General features: G+C 47.0%; 1 protein-coding gene across 4 annotated transcripts in view; it reads left to right on the plus strand.

Moving 5' to 3' along the window:
• The first annotated feature begins 3,371 nt into the window (after positions 1–3,371).
• FAM20B (FAM20B glycosaminoglycan xylosylkinase) overlaps positions 3,372–19,663 on the plus strand; it is a 45,247-nt gene continuing 28,955 nt past the window's right edge. The window contains exons 1-3 of one of the 4 annotated variants that reach the window (XM_045982751.1): positions 3,381–3,521; positions 7,661–7,798; positions 16,864–17,373. In XM_045982751.1, the coding sequence (XP_045838707.1) occupies positions 16,997–17,373 (377 nt within the window). In that variant the 5' untranslated portion in view covers positions 3,381–3,521; positions 7,661–7,798; positions 16,864–16,996. Of the gene's footprint in view, positions 3,522–3,675; positions 3,836–7,660; positions 7,799–7,855; positions 7,877–16,863; positions 17,374–19,663 lie in introns of those variants that run through there. The other 3 variants (XM_045982750.1, XM_045982752.1, XM_045982753.1) reach the window with 3 other exon arrangements.

The raw sequence follows: 19,663 nt of genomic DNA on the forward strand, positions 1-19,663 counted from the left end.
GGTTGCGTGTTCACCATGGGCCACGGCCCCTGTTAGTGTTAAGAAAGATACAGATGGGAATAAAACACTGTTCGTGGCCCTAAAGGGTTTACAATCCAGTGGAAGGGGTCAGAGACATCCCCAAAGATACCAACAAACCATACTCCAAAAGAGGCATGAAGGATTGAGTCTTAGAAGGCCAGGAGTGCACGGATAGTTGCAAAAGTCAGGAAAGGCTTCATGAGCAAATGGTATTTGAAAGATGTATAACATTTCCACAAGAGGCCATGGGGGTGGGGGCAGGTGGAGACCAGAGGAAGATCTGTATGATCACAACCGTGGGTGCAGAAAAGGGGATGTTTCCAGAGCAAGTGAGTCCTTTAGGGTGGAAGTTAAGAAATTAGCAGAATATGGGCCTGGAAAGGGGCACTGGGCCTGGACATGCCAAGCAGGAGTCGCTACTGAGTTCTGCAGGCCGTGGACAAGGCCCTGGAGGATTCTGCCCTGGGCCACTAACCAAGATTCTTCTACTGAGAACTGTATGTGCACCGCCCTTGGCTGGAGGGGGTCCCGCCAAGTTCCGGCTCCGATTTCAACTCAGGGCACCTCGACACATCAGGGAGGGGAAAGTACTCCACAAATGGAAATAAAGATGAAATAAAGTCAGTTTGTATCTTTAAGAGCCTTGCAGTTTGTGGAGAGGGAAGAGAGAGGCAAAGTGGGGAGATCAGACAAAGAGAGCTAGAACTACATCACGAGTTCTGAAAGAAGCATCCCAGAAGCTTCGGCAAAGTCTCAGGCCTTCCTAAAGGGGGTTCTGCCTGACCTTCTGTTCTATTTCCCAAGACTAAACTGTCAGCTTGCCAAGGATGAGAACCAGGCTTTCTTTGGCCTCTCCATGGATGGGACCCAGCTCAGTATCTGGCACTGGGTACTTCACTGAAGGGCGGAAGGAAGGAAGAAAATTCCCCCAGTCTCTATCATCAGATAAGTATGTCTGTCTTTAAGTTCACGAGGCATGACCTAACTTTGGTTCATATTGTCCCTCTCTTCTCCCACCTGTATTTTGCTCACCTTAATCCTCCCTCGCTGGTGACACCAGCCCACATTATGTTCCTGCTTCTTTCAGTGATCACAGCATCCGTGCTGCAAAATTTAAGTCCCCTGTATCCCTTGCAGCTGCTTCATGTAAACTCTTCGAAGGCAACATCCCCTTCTTCTTTTTTTTTTTTAAGATTTTATTTATTTATTTGACAGAGATCACAAGGAGGCAGAGAGACAGGCTGAGAGAGAGGAGGAAGCAGGGCCCCCACCAAGCAGAGAGCCCGACACGGGGCTCGATCCCAGGACCCTGAGATCATGACCTGAGCCAAAGGCAGAGGCTTTAACCCACTGAGCCACCCAGGCGCCCCGCAACATCCCCTTCTTAAAGGACTGCATCCCCCACAGTATCTAGAATACTGACTGTCGATTGGTTGGGAAACAAGGCGCATTCCAGGAAGAGGGGGCAGAAAAGAACATGTGGAGGGTCAGGACTGTGTTGGTGCTGCGTACACGTTCACAGAGAGCCTGAATCACGTGGCCCAGTGAAGAGAAAACTGGGGGGACAGAAATTTTGCTGTCTGAAAGCAGGAAGGTCCTGAATCCCCGGCTTGCCATCTATAAAGACAGAAGAGGAGACAGTGTGACTCTTCTGCAGCCTGTGGGGCGGAAGGAAGGATCTGATGGATGTGAAATTAAGCCCTGGAATGGATTGCCCAGAGAGGCTGTGAACCCACCTCTCTCAATGTCCCTAGTGCCAGAAGGGGTCACCAGAAAGCTGATGCTGCAGACTATGCTGGCCTTCTCCTGAGCAGTGACAGTTGGACAGTCAACTACTCCTGTCAGAGTTCCAGGCAAGAAAAGAGGAGAGTCCTCCTTTCAGATAAAGGATCTTAGAGAACTGTGGCCTTGCCTTGTTGGTTTACAATCTGATGTCCCGAACAAGCTTCAGGGAGATAAACTGATGGCAGTCAGACCAACGCTCCTATGCAGAGAAGCTAGGTAGACTCTCATAGCTACCCTGCTCATTTCTCTAAGAATTATGTATGCACGGTCTGAAAATGACCCCCAAGCCCTTTCAACTACATCCAGTAAAAAGCTGATACAACTCCTGTGTTTGACAGTGGGCTACTTGTAGGGACCGTTTTCTGCAGAGGGCTGCCTCCCTAACCAGACCATCTGGGAATGGGGTCAAGTCCAGTTATTTCTCTAGGCTCTTCCGATGGTAGGTGCTCAGTAAACACATGTGCAAAATAACTCATGTATTATACAATAGGGCGAAAGTACTTTCCCCACGCGTTTCCTAATTCGGACCTCACAACAACCCTGTAAAACAGGGACTATGATTAATTCCCATTTTGCAGATAAGGAAACCGATACTCTCAGCGGTTGGGTGGCACACCCAATATCACGCCACCACTAAGGAGGCGTTCTACCCACTACACCCCACTGCTTAAATGAACTACGCAGTCTGAACAAAGTGTCAGCTCAGTCTCACCTCCCCCCCCATCTTATCCCACAAAGCAACGTGCGTTATATTTCAGGCATACACTAAGTCCAAGCTTAATATATGGTGCATTATACAGCAGTTGGGAGAAAGGAAGCAACTTCAGGGAAGGGAGACTTTCATGCAAACCGTTTACAGGGCGTCTACTGGGTGTGGGGCATTGGAGACTGGAGCACGACTGCCCTGCCCTCCCGGGGCTTACAGTCCAATGCAAGAGACAGACATTAAAAAACTAAGAGTACAGCAAACTAATCACAGTTTTGCGAAATGCTACTAACTGTAGCGGGAGTTTGCTCTGGTCCCAAGGAAGAGCGACTTGTGCGCGCTGTAGGAAGGTTGGCCTCTTTTGGGTAAGGGGGATACACTTTGAAAGGCAGAAGCATCAGTCGAGGCAAATTAAATGGGCAGAAGGAGTAAGAAAATTGCTTTTAACGAGTAGAATTGGACCTAAAGAACCCCAACTCTCCAGTACCGCTGCCTGGTCTCCTAGCTGCTTACGAAAGTCAGGAAAGGAAAAGCGAAAACAAGACAGAAGTTCGAGGTCAGTTTCTGCAAGCGTGGAGGGAGGCAGGGAAGAGGAGGAAGAGAGACGGGAGCCGGCACCCAGGGAGTTAAACGGGGCCTGCCCGGGACGGTAAGGGTTAAGGGGGGCCGTCCAGAGCGAGGCGGGTAGGCCCGCCCACCGGAGGGAGGGGGCGGGGCCTCGCAGAGTGAGCCCTGGGATTGGTCGCAGGGAAGGCGTTACGCTAGGACGGTACCAACAGTCGGGCGCTGCGGAGGCGGCGGGGGGGGTGGGTGTGGGACCTCCGGCTCTGCGCGGGGAGAGTGGCCGGGGAATGGCCCGGCCGGGGGTGGGCGGGAGCCGCAGTGGCGGCGGCGGCTGGGGGCGGTGAGCGCGGCGTGGGGCTGCCCCTCCCCGGAGGCGGCGGGGGCGGCCGCGCCGCACCGCACCGCACCGCGCGGGCGGCCATGGAGCGAGCCTAGGGCCCAGCAGGTGAGCGGCGTGGGGGCGGGGAGGGCGCGCGACCCCCGCCCCCGGCGCGGCGGGCGGGAAAGTGTGGGCCGGCCGGCGGGCGGGGCGCGGTGCGTGGCGCGCGCCGGGCGGGGGCCGCCTGGGGGCGGGGCGCCTCCCGGAGGGACCGGGCGCCGATGCCCCGAGCGGTCCCCGAGCGGCCGCGGGCGGGTCCGGGATCCGGCCCGGCTACCGCCTCGAAGACTGGCCGGAGCCGCGCGCCCGGCCTCGCTGGCCCCCTGGCGGGCTCCTGCGGGCGGGCGCGGCTGGAAGGGCGCCTCCTCGGCCAGCCTGAGGTGCGGCCTTACCTGGGGCCGCCCGGGGTCCTTCTAGTGAGCGCCCCTGGCGCCCAGGCGGCGTCTCCAGAGGCGACTGGCCCCGGTGCCGCCCTCGAGTCCCTCCGAGCGCCCGTTGCGGCGGCCCAGGGAGGATCGCGCGCTGGCGGGCCCACCTCGTGGCCGAGAAGCGCAAGTGACCACCAGGCCCGAGGCGGAAGGCAGGGTAACCGTGCCCGGGGTCCACGGTCTCTCGGGGTCGTGGACCCCGTACTCGCAGTTGGGCACAACTTAAGGAAATGATACTGTAGTCCAAAGTGGGTTGCGCTTGAGATTTCATTTCCGGGTGTGATAGCCCCGCGATTAAAAGCGAGCCGAAACGTTGCCATTAATGATGAATGTGAGCACTTGTCAAGCTGCGCCCTTGATTGTGGGATCTGATTAGTTTCCTCCTAATCAGGCTTCTGTTGTCCGCAGGTCTTCTGGTGGGAAGACAAGGGGTGGAAGGACGTTGGAGGGAAAGTAGAGAGGACAGGGCATGACTGGTCGTTATGGAATTTTAGTCCTTTAAATGGCTCTGTCATCGCTCGAATGGGTGAGGAGTTTATAATTTGGGAAAATTAGAGATGCTTGGTACCGCGACTTGTGGTTAGCTAGAACCAGGTATCAGGGTCCTCCCCTCCCCACACAGCCAGTTTCCCTCTGGAGATTGGATTTCTCACCTTGAAAAGAGGGAATAGAAATGTGGGATCTTCTACCTTGTAAACTGTAGGACTTTATACATTTGTACTCTGGTGATTAAGATTGATGTTTGCTAACTATTCCCATTTTCCTGGTGTTATAAATTAATACATAAATTTCATTGGGGTTAATTTTTAAAATTGAGGTAGAGACCTCAGTGTTTTCCTTGAGTTTATGCAGGACTTTTGAGCAAAGCCTTAGAGACCTTCCACGTATATTATTGATCATCAAGACGTGGCTTTGGGAAACTGTGGTACAGGTGTTGAGGGTACTAAATTATTCCCCTAGACTCAGAGCCAAGGTAGATTTAAAATTAACGTTCTGTTTGAAGTTAATAACTTTTCTGACGCTTATGAAGTCGTTGAACTTCCGTCCCTCGAACCCTGCAGTGGAATCAGTCAACAGGGGTGGATTCTGCATTTGAAAGTGCTTACCAAAGGAAAAGGCACAAGCAAGTAATTGGGATTCTCAGCCTCACTCACAAGAAAGTGTGGTGATAGAATGGATTGGACAAAAGATGGTCAAATCTTGGAGCCCACAGCTCCATGGTGAAAATGCGGTGTGAATTTGTTCTGCTGTTTCTCTGAAGCCAGTAGGCAGTTAACTAAGATTTGGTTAAAGAGTGAAAACTTGAAAACACTTGCCCTGCTTGTCTTTCTGGATACTTTGAATTAGGGAACAAACAAACAAATCACTGTCTGTACCGTCTATTCTGGTACGTCCTAGAATTATTTTATGTTGCGTTGATAACTTTGACTTTCAGTCCATTCCCTTCATTTCCATTTGTGGTCTCCAGCGCTCTCACAGAGCCTGAAAGCTTCTGCTTTCTGTCTTTTCTGAATTGTGAATTTCTAAATGAAGTTTGTTTGTTTACTTGCAGGGCAGACTTCTGCTTCCTACGCTTTGTGTGACCATCATTTCCGCGGTGTGAGCCCTGAAGCCAGACACTTCAGGTCTTGAATTGATAACGTTTTAAAATAGCAGCCACAGTGGTTGTCTCGTCATTGGTGCTGTCTCATCATAGAGACAGAGGCCGCTCCCTCTATCCTGTGGCCGCAGTTGCAAGCAATAAAAAGGAGACAGTCTTCTGAAGCTGATGTCAGGTCACCCTGGGACTAAGTGCCATGTGGTTTTGTAGGTTGAGGTAGAAAGTGTACTTAACGACCAGGCACTATAGTATGTTGTAACAGTGATGATAATTGGCCTACTTTTCTCTCTGCACCTGAAATGCGGAGTGCATAGTAGGTGTGCAGGAAATGGTTGGTGGTTGAACGAATGAATGGAACACAGTATGAAGGAAGGGGAAATACTCTAGTACATAAATTGGCTAGTTCCTCTCTTTGTTAAGAAAAAAAGGACAGGAAAACGTGTTGCAGATTACTGTTGAAAGTTGCCGTTGAGCTGGGTATCTGTATATTGCTTAAAGGGTAGAGTTGAAGGCTTACCAAATATTAATAATCAGATTCAGTTTCATGCAAAAGCAGATATGATCCGGTGTTTTCCATTTACTATAAAATCTTTAAGAGTTAGAGCTATGTGCTATTGTAACTGAGCCCCTTTGAACTGAAAACAATCTTAAAAATAGAAACATATAAAACATATAATGTAATAGAATAAAATAGCTAAATATTCCTTAAAAAAAAAAGGGTGGGCATCTGTCAAGGGTGTTCCATACTGGAGCTGTCTTGCGCTTTGATTCTGTGACTCTTTGATATTCTGGCCTTCTGGGGGCAGCTCGTGGTGCCCTGGTCAGGCACAGCTTCACAGACTTGGCTCCTGGAGCCTTTTCTGGCTAGACTAATGGAGCAGTTGACTTGGTAGTCAATATTTTTGCCTTAAGAAAAGAACTGGAGTTCTTGGTAATGGCCACGCCATTATCATTGACCCTGATAGCGCATCTTTTCAGCCCTTCTGTGGTGGGTTGGGAAGGGAGAGCTGTCCCTCCCCAAGTGCTTCTCCAGCAGCTCCTCATTCCATACCTGTATAATCTCTCTCCCTCTTTTCCGTACTTGAGCCGCCTCTGTGACCCCCACCAAGGACTAATGAATTCACTCCCACAAACCTAGGGTCCAGGAGACCTTACTTTGCAACTGACCAACTTAAAATATCACTATGACTGCTTGAGCCATCTCGGAGAGAACATGATGCAGAGATCTCACTTGTGATTTTGTCTTGCCTATTTAAAAGCAAAAGAGGAAAGAAAGGCCTTGCTCCAGGCTTGATGAGTCTTGGGGGTGCAACTGTCATCCCAGGAGGAGATAAGACATGGAGCCTGCTGCAGAAAAGAGCTTTGGTGTGTGTTTGGAGGTTTGTACCTTCTGACAAGGAAACAGCCCTGCAGAGGGGAGGGTGTATCATGTATCATGGGTACATGATAAAAGGAGGTCAAGGAATATGAAATGGTGAGTGTGTAACACGGCACGTACAGGGCCGGCCTGTCCTACCACGTCCTCAAATACTTTCCACCCTCTGTTGTGGCGGTGCCATCCCTCTTCTGTTTTTAGGGAGTAAGGTGTTACATGTGGACATTCTTGTTTTGGCTGTACTTATTGTGGAAAAAAATTTCACAATGTATTCCGTGGTTTGTTTGCTTCTCAAACAGTAGGGTTTCAGCTTTCTCTCATTGACTTGCGGTGGGGCTGCTAGTTTCCTATTAGTGACCGTAATCGAGCAAGGCTTTGAAGCAACCGGAACATGCAGGCTGTGTGCCTCCTCTGCGTTTTGAATTCTTGAATCTGCTTTTAGTAGTCGGGCTCTCCTTTCAGAGGTGGGAAAGCCGGACTTCTGCTGTTGTTAGTGTCCCTGCTGCCCTCTTTTAAACTGGCAGCTTCTGATCTTCGGTGGAGTAGCTGCCCAGATGACTGCTCCCCGCTCAAACGTAGAACAGCCAGGTGCGCTAGGCGAGGGTCTGCCGCCCTTCCCCGTCCACGGATGCGCTTGGTGACCACAGCTTTGGCTGCCTTAGAGCTTTTTCTTATTGGTTCCTCGTTTCTTATCCTTGGTTTAGATAGCGACCTTGTGCTCTGGGTACATTTGTGTTCCTGTGGGTCTTCTGTAGAACAGAGAAAATTATATAGAAGTACTAAGTGTCAGTTTTCATTTCAGAAAGCGTGGCCAGATTGAAGATTCGGTTCCAGCCCCGTCTTGTGTCATTCTTGGGCAGCGTCTTGGACCATCTCCAATCTTCTTCTTAGCATTTGCAGATCGTCTTCACTCCCAGTCCCAGTCAGCGGCAGGAGCAAGGTTGGCAGTAGTCGCTGCTTTGAAGGGTGGAAGCGGCATGTACAGAGACAGCAGTTTAAAATTGGATGGATAACGTTGGTATATGTGTTTGGTATTTCTACATCTGTTTTTGCTGTACTGTATTTCTGAATTCATTACAGGACTTCGTTTCTCTTTGTAAAGAGACCATCTTTAGACCAAGGAGCCGAAGAAACTTTTCTGACCTTAAAGCTTTTTCTCCCTTGCTCTTCCCTCCTTTTCTTCAGTAGCATGTATCGAGCCCCTCTCCTGCACCTTGCACTGTGCCGGCTTCTGTGCAGCTACGAAGAGAGTAAGATGTATCCCCTGTCCTTGAGGAAGTCACGGAAGAGTAGAGGAGACAGGCATGCCCAAAACTGTGTGTGTGTGTGTGTGTATTTACATTCATATTTTAACAAAGGGATCATGCCTGGAGCCACTCAGTCTCAATTCAGCCCAGACCTGCGTAGGGGTCCTGCTGTTGCCATTTCGAGAGTGACCTGTGGCCCGTCAGCTCGAGACACCTGGAACGTGAGGTTAATAATGTCAGGTGTTACTGTTGCATAAAGCTAATACACCTTTCCAAAAACTCTAGTGAACTGAAAAGTAAAGATGGAAAGCAGGAAAATCTGAAGGAAAATGTTACGTTTTTTGAAATTCCATATTTCTGCACTATATGGGAATTATATTCTATGCTGGGGATTATAAAGTGATGATTGAGCAGTGAAATACCTAGAACATGGGAAGGTTCCTTTTACCTGGCCCATTTGAAACAGAATGCAAATTCTTAGGCATTCCCACAGGGTTTCTAGATCAGTGACCATGGCCTCTGTTAGTTTTTTAGAACAAACCTCGCTAGCAGTATGAGCTAAAGATTTTTTCCTTTTCATTTTTCAAGGAATAGGGTTAGAAGTTGCCCTAAATCAAGGTTTAAATGGGACAGGTTGGGGTGCCTGGGTGGCTCCATTGGTTAAACAACTGCCTTTGGCTCAGGTCATGATCCCAGAGTCGCTGTATTCAGTCCCACATCCGGCTCCCAGCTCTGTGGGGAGTCTGTTTCTCCCTCTGACCTCTCCCTTCTCATGCGTGCTCTCTTTCTCGCTCTCAGATAAACAAATAAATAAATCTTTAAAGGGGACAGGTTGCAGGAATTGAATTTTTTCAGAGGAAGCAAACACTATCGTTTTTGCTCTCACACCCAGGAAGAAAGGCTACCTTAATGCCTCGTTAATGCCTAGTGATCATTTAGTTGGCTTCCTTCACAAGAAACGGTTAGAGGATTTCATGTAGGGCATTGTGAGTTTACAGATATGAATAAATGTTTAAGTGGAAGTGAAAACAATGAGGAACATGTAACACTTGGGGGTAATTTGGACTATGTGGGAATTCAATTTTCTATACCTATAGCTTTAAGTTACTCTTAAGGCATACCTTAAGAACTTTAGGACAGGGATGCCTGGGGGGCTCAGTCAGTTAAGCATCCAACTCTTGGTTTTGGCACAGGTCATGATTTCACGGTCGTGGGAGTGAGCCCCGTGGAGGCTCTCTGATGAGTGGGGAGTCTGCTTGAAGATTCTCCCTCTCCTTCTGCCCCTCCCCCACTCCTGTGCACACACATGCTTTCTCTCTCAAATCTTTAAAGAGAGAGCTTTAGGACACGCAGTGCTGTCATCTTTAAGACAGAGAGCTAATTTTCCAAACTGAAGAAGGCATTTCAGCCTTTTTCATGGAATAGAAGAACCTAATGCTTTTAATCATTGACTGCGGTAGACTTGAACTTTGTAGAGAAGAGAAATAGGTTGGTCCAATTAGTGCCATAGCCTCCCAGTGTTCTGCTTCACACGGTACCCATTTTGAAGATACCTCCTGGCCTGCAGTCTTAGCTAGTCTTCCAGTTGAGGAAAGGATTGGTTCAGGAAGAGAAGACCATGGAAACTTTCTGTAATGTGACTTGGGAATTTATCCCCTCACTCTGCACTCCAAAAGACAGCATGACTAGGGAGGATTATTTTCTTTGTCATTCTTTCTCCTTTCGGATCGTTGTCCTCTTTGGGTTTGTGACCTGGTAATAATGACGAACAAGGGATCACTGTGGGTTGTCCAGGCACTAATTTTAGCACAGTGTATATGGTAGTGTCATTCATGTTTAGCAACTCTGTGAGTTAGATAATAGTGTTCTTATTTTACTTTTCATATGAAAGAACTGAGGATCAGAAAGGTTACACATTAAGTCACTTTCCCAAGTCCCATCGTAGGTGATAAAGTAGGCATTCTGAATCCAGAGCACCCCTCTTAACGCTTCTGCCCTGGAAGAGTTTATATTTGGAATAAGCAGGTGAATTAACCTATTTCTTCTTTTTATTTTATTTTGATTCCAGTGTAGTTAACGTACAGTGTTATATTAGTCTCAAGTGTACAGCATAGTGATTCAACAATTCTGTACATTGCTCATTCCTCATCTTGATAAGTGTGCTCTTAATCCCCTTCACCCATCCTCCCGTCCACCTCCCCTCTGGTAACCACCAGTTTTTTATAGTTAAGAGTGTGGTTTTGTTGTTTTTGTTGTTGTTTTTTTTTATTTTATTTTATTTTTTTTTAAAGATTTTATTTATTAATTTTGACAGACAGAGAGAGATCACAAGTAGGCAGAGAGGCAGGCAGAGAGAGTGAGAGGGAAGCAGGCTCCCTTCAGTGCAGAGAGCCCGACCCTCCCTTTGTTCTTTTGTTTCTTAAATTCCACATATGAGTGAATCGTATGGTATTTGTCTTTAAGAAGCTATTTCTTTTTTTTTTCTTTTTAAAGATTTTATTTATTTGACAGACAGAGATCACAAGTAGGCATAGGCAGGCAGAGAGAGAGAGAGAGGAAGGGAAGCAGGCTCCCCACCAAGCAGAGAGCCCGACTCAGGGCTTCATCCCAGGACCCCAGGACCACAACCCGAGCTGAAGGCAGAGTCTTTAATCCACTGAGCCACCCAGGCGCCCCTTTAAGAAGCTAGCAAAGAATTAGCACAGAGAGGAAAACTATATGTAGCTACTGATTAATATGGTATTTTTGTTTTAGTTGAAGACTCCTATTTGAAGATGAAAAAAAGAATGTGCTCTTGTGGAGGCAGTGGGCGGCAGTGCAGGAATGAGCTGGTTTTCTGGGCATACTCAGGATTTATTCAGGTGCTAAACACTTGATGCCCTTTGGTATTGGTGCTTTGACTTCCTATGTAGAAGAAGCATACGGTGCTAAGTGGGAAGATTCTGAATGCTCTGATTTTACTTAGAATTGCCAGTAACCATCAGGAGAAACTGCATTTATTTCTAGGGAACAGTTAATAATAATGTAGTGTAATGTTCTGATGTCACTTCCAATTAAAAAACAAAAGGGCATTATAACAGACTCAGCCCAGGGTGAAAGTATATGTTTCTAACTTTTTTTGTACTGAAAGGTTGTGATATTTGCTACTATTTATGCTTTGGCTAAAGGGTGAATGGTAGGTTTTATAAACCGGGCATGTGTATTTGTGTGAGGGTGCCAGGTTAGCCTTGGTTGTTCTGAAGTATGTAAATGGATTTTAGTAAATGATCCAGGTGAGTATATTTTTTCCTTGTGCTACCTTAAAGAGACCTTAATTATGTATCTTCCTAAGCATCTGCAGTGAAGACAAAAAAAGGAGAAATGATATATAATTTTCATAATGAGCTTATCACTCTGTAGAAGGCATTAATATTCATTTACAAATATAACCTAACAATTTATAATCCAGTGTTTATTTATATTTAATGGTTACTTTAACGTTTCCCTTCTTCCTGAGAGAATTGTTTTTAGTGACATGATTTATTTCCTTGTGTCTTTCCCCTCAATATTTTTATTGTCTCCAAAATAGTTAATAAGGACAGACTAGACATGACAATGTTGGATTTTACAAGCCACTCCAAAATTTAGTGACTTCAAATAGTGATTTGTTTTTTCTTACCATCATGTGGGTCAGTTGGGCTCAGCCTGTTGGTTCTTCTGCCCACATGGTTTATAGGATCACATGTATGACCTCATTCAGCTGGGACCGCGGGTGGAACTGGGATGGCTTCTCTTCTGTATCTGGCACCTCAGATGGGGTTGGCTAGGCCTCTCTCTCTGTCTGGGTCCCTCATCATTCAGTAGTCTAGCCCAAGCTGCTTTACGTAGTGGCTGGGTCCCAGCAGGAAGCTGCCAGGTCTTTTAAGGAGTAGGCCCAGACTTGGCACACAGTTGCTTCCACTGCATTCTGTTGGCCAAAGTCAGTTACAGAGCCAGCCCAGGTTCCAGGGGAGGAAAAACAGATTCTACTTTTTTCTTTTTTCCTTAAGATTTTAACTACTTCATTTGAGAGAGAGAGAGTGAGCACGTGAGTGGGGAGAGGGGCAGACAGAGAGGGAGAAGCAGACTCTCCACTGAGCAGGGAACCTGATGTGGGACTTAATCCTAGGACCCTGGGATCATGACCTGAGCCAAAGGCAGACACTCAACTGACTGAGCCACCCAGGCACCCCTAGATTCTACCTCTTGATGGGAGGAATTGTTGGTATCTGTCTATGTAGATAATCAACCAAAAACTCTTAAGTAAATCGGGTATTACCTCTCCTTATACTCACCAGACCATCAGAGCGTTGCTGAAACCAATTGTTACTAAAGAAGAAGTTTGTAAAAGGGTCCTTGTGACTCCTATGCAAGGTCAAGGGCACGGAGGTTATGTGAGTAAATGTGATTATATACCAGTTACATAATAAATTCTACCTGCTGTGCCCGAAATCTCCTCTGTTAATAGCCTTCTGCATGGAGTATTTCCTCGTGGTACTTTACAGTCACAGACATCCACATTCCATTTATGTGGAAAGAACTTGATTTGACCATTGAACTGAAAGCACAAGAAAGGGTTAGTCCTGAAGCTTTCACTTTCAGTTACACTCTGCGGAAAGGTGGGGATTTCTTCTCCATGACTTGAGGAGAAATTGTGTGAGGATGTCGGTTGATCAGAGGGAGAGTCAAGGGAGTACTGCTGCCAGCGAGACCCGGAACATCACTGGTGGCTTGTGGGAGTCCCTAGTAAGGTAGTAAGTAAGGGGCCGGGTGTCCTCGTGTTCCTCGGCAGCCACAGACATCGTACTTTGTCACACAGTGATGCAGACACAGACGTCGTACTTTGTCACACAGTGACACAGACACAGACGTCATATTTTGTCACACAGGGACTTAACCTGTGCACCGACGTGTTTCTGTAGCTGTTCCACCAGGACTGAATGGAGGACTTCATACTAAGATCTCACTTTTGCTCTGTGGAATCTGTATCTCTTCTCCCCAAGCAACGTAATAGTCCTAAGTTTGTCCTCATAAAACAACTGTCAGATGTGTAGGATGGTGTGTGTGTGTCTGAGAGAGAGAGTGTGAGTGTGAAGAATGAGCCGCCATAGCAAGCCTCATTGAGCTGATGGAGCTGCGGGTGAAACCAGGGCTCGGGAGGAAAATTCTTCATAAAGAACTCCAACGTGAGAGCCTCTGCCAGCTTTTAGTACGAAAACTGTCATCTGCATTGCCTTTTTTTTGAGCTTAACATTCTTTGACTTGTCTTATCACCTTGAGTCTGTTTGTTCTTTGAGGAAGGCTGTGTTCCACATAACAGGACCATTAAAATAAACGACCGTCATATAAACTGGACGGTGTTACACTGTTGGAAACATTTATGGGAGGAGGTGAAGGCATGAAAAAGAGCAGGCAGAGTCCTCTGGGAATGCAAGTGAAGTTTTCCTGAAGAATTTGGAATATACTCAGTGGTCCTGCTTTAATTTCCTTAGTGTCTGTAATGGGGTATCTTCTTAGAAACCCAGTTTGCAGCGTGCATAACATGTATGCTGCTGTTTCCGACAACACAAGACGGTAACGCAGAGTGGAAACCCCATCCTGGGTGTCCTCCCTTCTCGGGCATACAGGAGTGAAGGGGATCGTGATAGGGAGTAAGAAGTATACCATCACTGGTATGATTCCTTATCATGCATCTCATACATTTTTCGGGAATAGGAGAGACTTTTTGCTAGAAATTCTCCTATAATCTCTACAATGCTGATTTCTTAAAAATCTTTGTGCTTGCCCTGTGGGTTGAAGGAATAGCAGCTTTCCAGCTAAAAGAAAGCCTCTTTTCTGAACTGGCAGTATTTCTTCAGAAAAGGAGACTATACTCTGCACTAAACCGAGTAGTCAGAGCATCGGTAGAGAAGTAGACTGCCAAAAGAAAGAAGACAGCTGATAAAGGAGAGCCAGCATGAGGATGCTACACACTCGTGACCCTGCATATTGGAGGAAGTAAACACGAGTCCCAAAATACTTGTAGTGGTTTGTTCAGTTCTCTGCTGGGTACTGTAGGGATCGTGAAGACAGTTGAGATCACCAAGGAGCCAGGTTTCGGAGAGGGCAGTTGAAAACTTCATACAAGAAGATACTTGGACAAGGCAGAATGTAGTTAAGCGCCAGTCTGAAGGAGAAAGGTTACTGAAGGGTGTGGAGAGGGTACAGAAATGGCTTTGGGGATGGCCCTCAAAAAATAGATTAGGCTTTAAACAGGAGACGATGGGGAAAAAAGGGTAGGAGCAAGAGGAATTTTGAGGATGTTCCAGGATGAAGACTGTCAGGGGCAGAGCTCAGCCCCACATGAGGCGGGGAGGGCAGAGCACAGTCGCGGTCGGTTTGGTTGGAGCTGAGAAGACGGATGCCTGGGGAAGCAAAGCCATTTAGGGTAGGGCTTTTCCTGTCTTGCTGAGGAGTCTGTAGAAATCAGAAGTCGTATGCGATCAGAACAGTGAGTGTGGCGCGTTATCTGGTCCGTGCTGGAGAACCTGGAGGTCCAGAAGGCAGTTCTTTTAGTGACTCAGTAGAAGGGGCACCAAATGAAGTTGGTGGCTGTGGGAATGAAGGGCAGTTGTAGAGAACGATGCCAAGTGGCTGTCTTCCTTGTTCTCCCAGGATGTGGTGACTAGTCACAAAAGAAAACTTTCACCTCTTGCAACCTGTGCTCACTCCTAACCTGCGGAGGTGAACAGTAAGATAATGCAGCAGCTCGACTCTTCAGGTCACATCGTATGAACTCCTGTCCTAGTTGAGCGGGCTCATTGTTTGCAGCCCTGAATTGAGGAATGTGTTCCTCGGGGACCTAGTCAGAAGGTGGTGAGGTTTCGGAACTTAAAAGACTGTGGAATCAGACAGTTTGTTTTGTTTGAATTTTGGAGTTGCTGGAACTTCCTATTACATTAGTGAAACAAAACAAAACAAAACAAAAAAACCCTCAATCTCCCTAGCGTTTATGGTCAGTGTTTAGGTGTGATATGTTTCTGTAGCACAAGGGAGGAATTAATGCTAAAGTCTGGATTAACCAGAGTTCAGTTCTGAAGAATGCTTTACAGGAGGAGGAAGGCCGCTCACCCTGCTTACCCCTCGGCCGCAGAATTGTCCCAGGCCTGTCACTCTCTGCAGCTGGAGGGGCTGAGAAAAGAACCACTGGCACCGCGGCCATGGCCTGTCTGGTCAAACAGATCTTTGGAGGAGCTGTGTGGTTGAGATCGGGCTGGGATGAGCAAAAGCCTCTGAAATCCGTTCTCCTAGCACGGTTCGTCCCTATAATCGCACAGAACCCTTGTGCTGAGTTTCACACCAAACTTGCTACCCTCACAGTTATGTTCTGGATGCACTGGAATTACTGTGGCTTCAGCTAAAAGTGTTATGTACTCCCTGGGAGATGAGGATGACACCAAACAGGTGGAGACCATTAGAATTCAAGTTGGACTCTGACCTTCTGCCTCTTCCTGCAAACGGGGAAAGGGGTGGAGGAAGGATGAAGGGCCCGGCAGCACCGGCAGCACGCTTGCAGCCTCGAGGTGTTGCCCTTGGAACACATGGTTGCCCTGGTCCACTGGGTTTCCAGCTGTTACCAGAAGAGCAGTCTCCACTTGGGGTGGGAGTCTGCCCTGTCGTTCGTAGGGGCGTTGTGTCTTCAGTTAATGGTGTGAGTTGTTAAAGGAATTGGAGAGTGAAGCTGCTCCCGCTTAGCGTGCCGTCCCCTTTGTCTCGGCCCCGTGCTACGTCGTCGGTAGGCACACAGCACAGCAGGCTCGTGCGCGGAGCGGAAAGCCACCTGGCAGCACGCAAATGAGACTGAACCGTGTGTTCCTAATAGCCTTGCAGAAATCTTGTGTTTGGAATCTGTGAGCTTGAGATCTGACCGGAGTGTGGCCCGCTCCACACCGGAAGCAGGTGCTGCTTGACTCTGTGGCCATCGGTCCCTTTGTCATGTGCCCCGCCAGTCCAGACTCCCTAGTGTTGCTACAGTACCAGGTTTCTTTCATTTCCTGGTCATGTTCTACTAGTAGCCAGGGGGATAGGGCTAGGTTTTTCCTTTACTTAATTTATCTAGATTTGATTATCCCTATTTTACAGGGATTTTCATTCTGAAAAATAATTAGTGGAAAACTGATGAAGTAGAGCTGTGCATGTGGGTGTTGTATTTAAATATGTGAGCAAGACGCTCCCGGGGTGGCTGGCGGTTGGGATTCGGAGGAGTTACTGCTGTCCTCTGGATCCTCCGTGGCGTTTTTAGAAGGTCCTGACTTACAACGTGTCATAAAACTTACATTTAGAGAAGATAAGAACTGGAAAGTTTCCAAATACTGGTGGTTTTAGATGGCCAAAAGTCCTGTATGGATTTTGAAAGGTAAAAATCAAAGTGAAGGAATTAAGCGTCTCTTCGCGTTGCTTTTGTCATGCTCGTTCTCCTCACTGTGTTGGTGTTCCGTTCTGGAATTTGTAGCCAGTCCAGGGCCTCCTGGCTGACTCTGCACCCTATTAAAACAGGAGTATTTGCTTTAAATTTTTCCTTGTACCTGGTTCTCACCTATGAAGTCCTTCCCCACGCTGGTTTGTTTTAAACTATTGGTTTAAACCTCTCAAGCATGGGATTAGCAAGGATAAAAGAGCGAGTAAGATGTTGGAGGTTTGCAGAAGATTCGGGGTGGAAGGGACGGAATCTCTGAACATTGCTCTGTGCTTGGGCTTGCAGGCATTGTGGGAGGCGCTCCAGTGAAGAAATGGACCAGTGTGCGTAAGCGTGGACTCTCCTTGCTGACCATCACCACCTGCTCTCCTTGCTAAGTGAGAGAGAGTGGGTCAGGGGAGAGGGAAAAGAGGTCAACATGAAGCTAAAGCAGCGAGTCGTGCTGTTAGCAATTCTTCTTGTCATCTTTATCTTCACCAAAGTTTTCCTGATTGACAACCTGGACACATCAGCTGCAAACCGAGAGGACCAGAGGGCTTTCCACAGAATGATGGCTGGCTTGAGGGTGGAGCTGGTGCCCAAGCTGGACCACACCTTGCAGTCCCCCTGGGAGATTGCGGCCCAGTGGGTGGTTCCCCGGGAAGTGTACCCAGAAGAGACACCAGAGCTGGGGGCAATCATGCATGCCATGGCCACCAAGAAAATCATTAAAGCTGATGTGGGTTATAAAGGGACACAACTGAAAGCCTTACTGATACTTGAAGGAGGACAGAAAGTCGTCTTCAAGCCGAAGCGGTAAGTCTTCATCTTGGGAGTCCTCTGGGCTAGTTGGTTGGTTCACATAGCTTGTAATTTATCTAAGACTGTTCCTCTCCTTCTCTTGGTATTCTCTTCAGTAAAATGAGAGGAGTAAACCACAAGATCTCTGAAGTCTCTTCTAGCTCCTCCTGTTCCATGATTCTTCGAGTAGGGGAAAGTTACAGGAACATGTCTTGGTTCCGTACAAGACTGAACAGAGCTCTCCTTGCTTTCTAGTCGTATCACACTTGGGCTTTGTGCCAGTTGTGAGAGATACGAAAGGAATTGGTTAGGAAATAAGTGACTTGTCACCAAAAGTGTGCAGTTGGAGGCTGGGTAAGTAACCACATGCCAGGGATAGAGCAGGAGCTCGCCAGAGCGGGAGTGGGTTCGGACAGTGACTGAAGTCCCTTTGAAGTACTGAAGCCGCGATTCTTTCACACAGGTTTTGTTCCAATTAATAAACTTTATTTTTTGGAGTAGTTTTAGGTTTACAGAAAAGTCAAGAGGAAAGTATAGAGTTCCCCCCATTTACCCTCAGAGTCCCCATTATTATTAACATCTTCTGTTAGTGTGGCATGTTTGTTACAGTTGATGGGCCAGTGCTAGTTTATTAACTAAAGTTCATTGTTTGCAGTAAGGGTCACGCTTTGTGTGGTACATTCTGTGGATTTTGATAAACATGTAATGACAAGTATCTACCATTACGATATCCTGCAGCTTCCCTGCCCTAAAAATACCCCGTGTTCCACTTCCTCATCCCTCCGTCCCTCCCCTAAACCCCTGGCAACCTCTGATCTTTTACTGTCTGCATAGTTTAGCCTTCTCCAAAGTGCTGTATAATTGGAATCATACCTTCGTGGCCTCTTCGGATTGGCTCCTCTCACTTAGCAATAATATTTACGTTTCCTCCATGTCTTTGTGTGGATTGAGGCTCATTTCTTTTTATTACTGAATAATATTCCATTGTCTGGATGTACCATATTTTGTTTATTCATTTATCTGCTGAAGGACATCTTGGTTGCTTCCACATTTGGGCAATTATGAATAAAGCTGCTGTAAACATTCAGGTGCACATTTTTTGTAGATGAAAGTTTTCAGCTCATTTGGTTAAATACCAAGGAGCATGATTGCTGGATCATATGGTGAGAGTATACTTAATTTTGAAAGAAATTGCCAAACTGTCTTCCAGAGTAGCTGTACTGTTTTCACATTCCCACCAACAGTGAATGGGAGTTCCCATTACTCCACATCCTCACCAGCATTTGGTGTTGTCAGTGTTTTGGATTTTAGCCATTCTGATAGATGCGTAGTGATGCCTCATTGTTGTTCTACCTGTTTTGAGCAGAAAACTGAACCATTTTAGTTACCTCAGTCCACAATCCAAGAAAATGAGCTGAATTGTATGTTGTTAGACAGTGATCCCTTGGGGACTTCTCTAAGGCTCTACAGAGATCATTTGTTTGGCAATTTTTTAAATAGTTTTCTGTGAGTATATGAATTTGACGTAGGTTAACATGATGGTGATTCATATTCTTTTTTTTTTTTTTTTTAATTTTTTATTTATTTGACAGAGAGAAATCACAACTAGGCAGAGAGGCAGGCAGAGAGAGAGGAGGAAGCAGGCTCCCTGCAAAGCAGAGAGCCCGATGCGGGGCTCGATCCCAGGACCCCGGGATCATGACCTGAGCTGAAGGCAGAGGCTTTAACCCACTGAGCCACCCAGGCGCCCCTGATTCATATTCTTTTGCCAGGAATTATTTACCAGTGAAGTTTCTCAAAGTTGGTAATGTCTGAAATTTTCTGTGTACTAAACATTTTTTTCATTCCCTATTAGAACTTTTGAGAGAATTATAGCACATACCTTTGGGTCTGTTGCTGGGGTGGGAGAAGAAATACGGGGTGAAGATGTACAAAATTCAGCTGTGATGTAAGTAGTTAGCTTAGCTGTCTTCACAGCCCTACCATCAGTAGATAATAGGCAGCCAGAAAACAAATCTTTTGGGATGCTAGAAAAGGAAGAAGTCTGCATTTGCCTTGAACTGGGAGGTGTGATGTACGGAAGATATGGAAATTAGGAAAGTTAAATATACAGTATGCTTTTGGTGACTAGAAAAGTCTGATTGGCAGGTGATGTGGAAAAAGTGTGGTTATGTGGGCCTTGCGATATATTTTCCACTGGACACACACCGTTTGCCAGGCACCACACTAAGTGCTTTGTCTCTGTCCTACTTCCAGCCTCCATCACACCTGTGGGCAGTTACACCTCTGGTGTCTAGAGTAAGAA

Source organism: Meles meles, chromosome 17 (assembly GCF_922984935.1).
Source record: "Meles meles chromosome 17, mMelMel3.1 paternal haplotype, whole genome shotgun sequence".
In the NCBI taxonomy this organism is placed as follows: Eukaryota; Metazoa; Chordata; class Mammalia; order Carnivora; family Mustelidae; genus Meles; species Meles meles.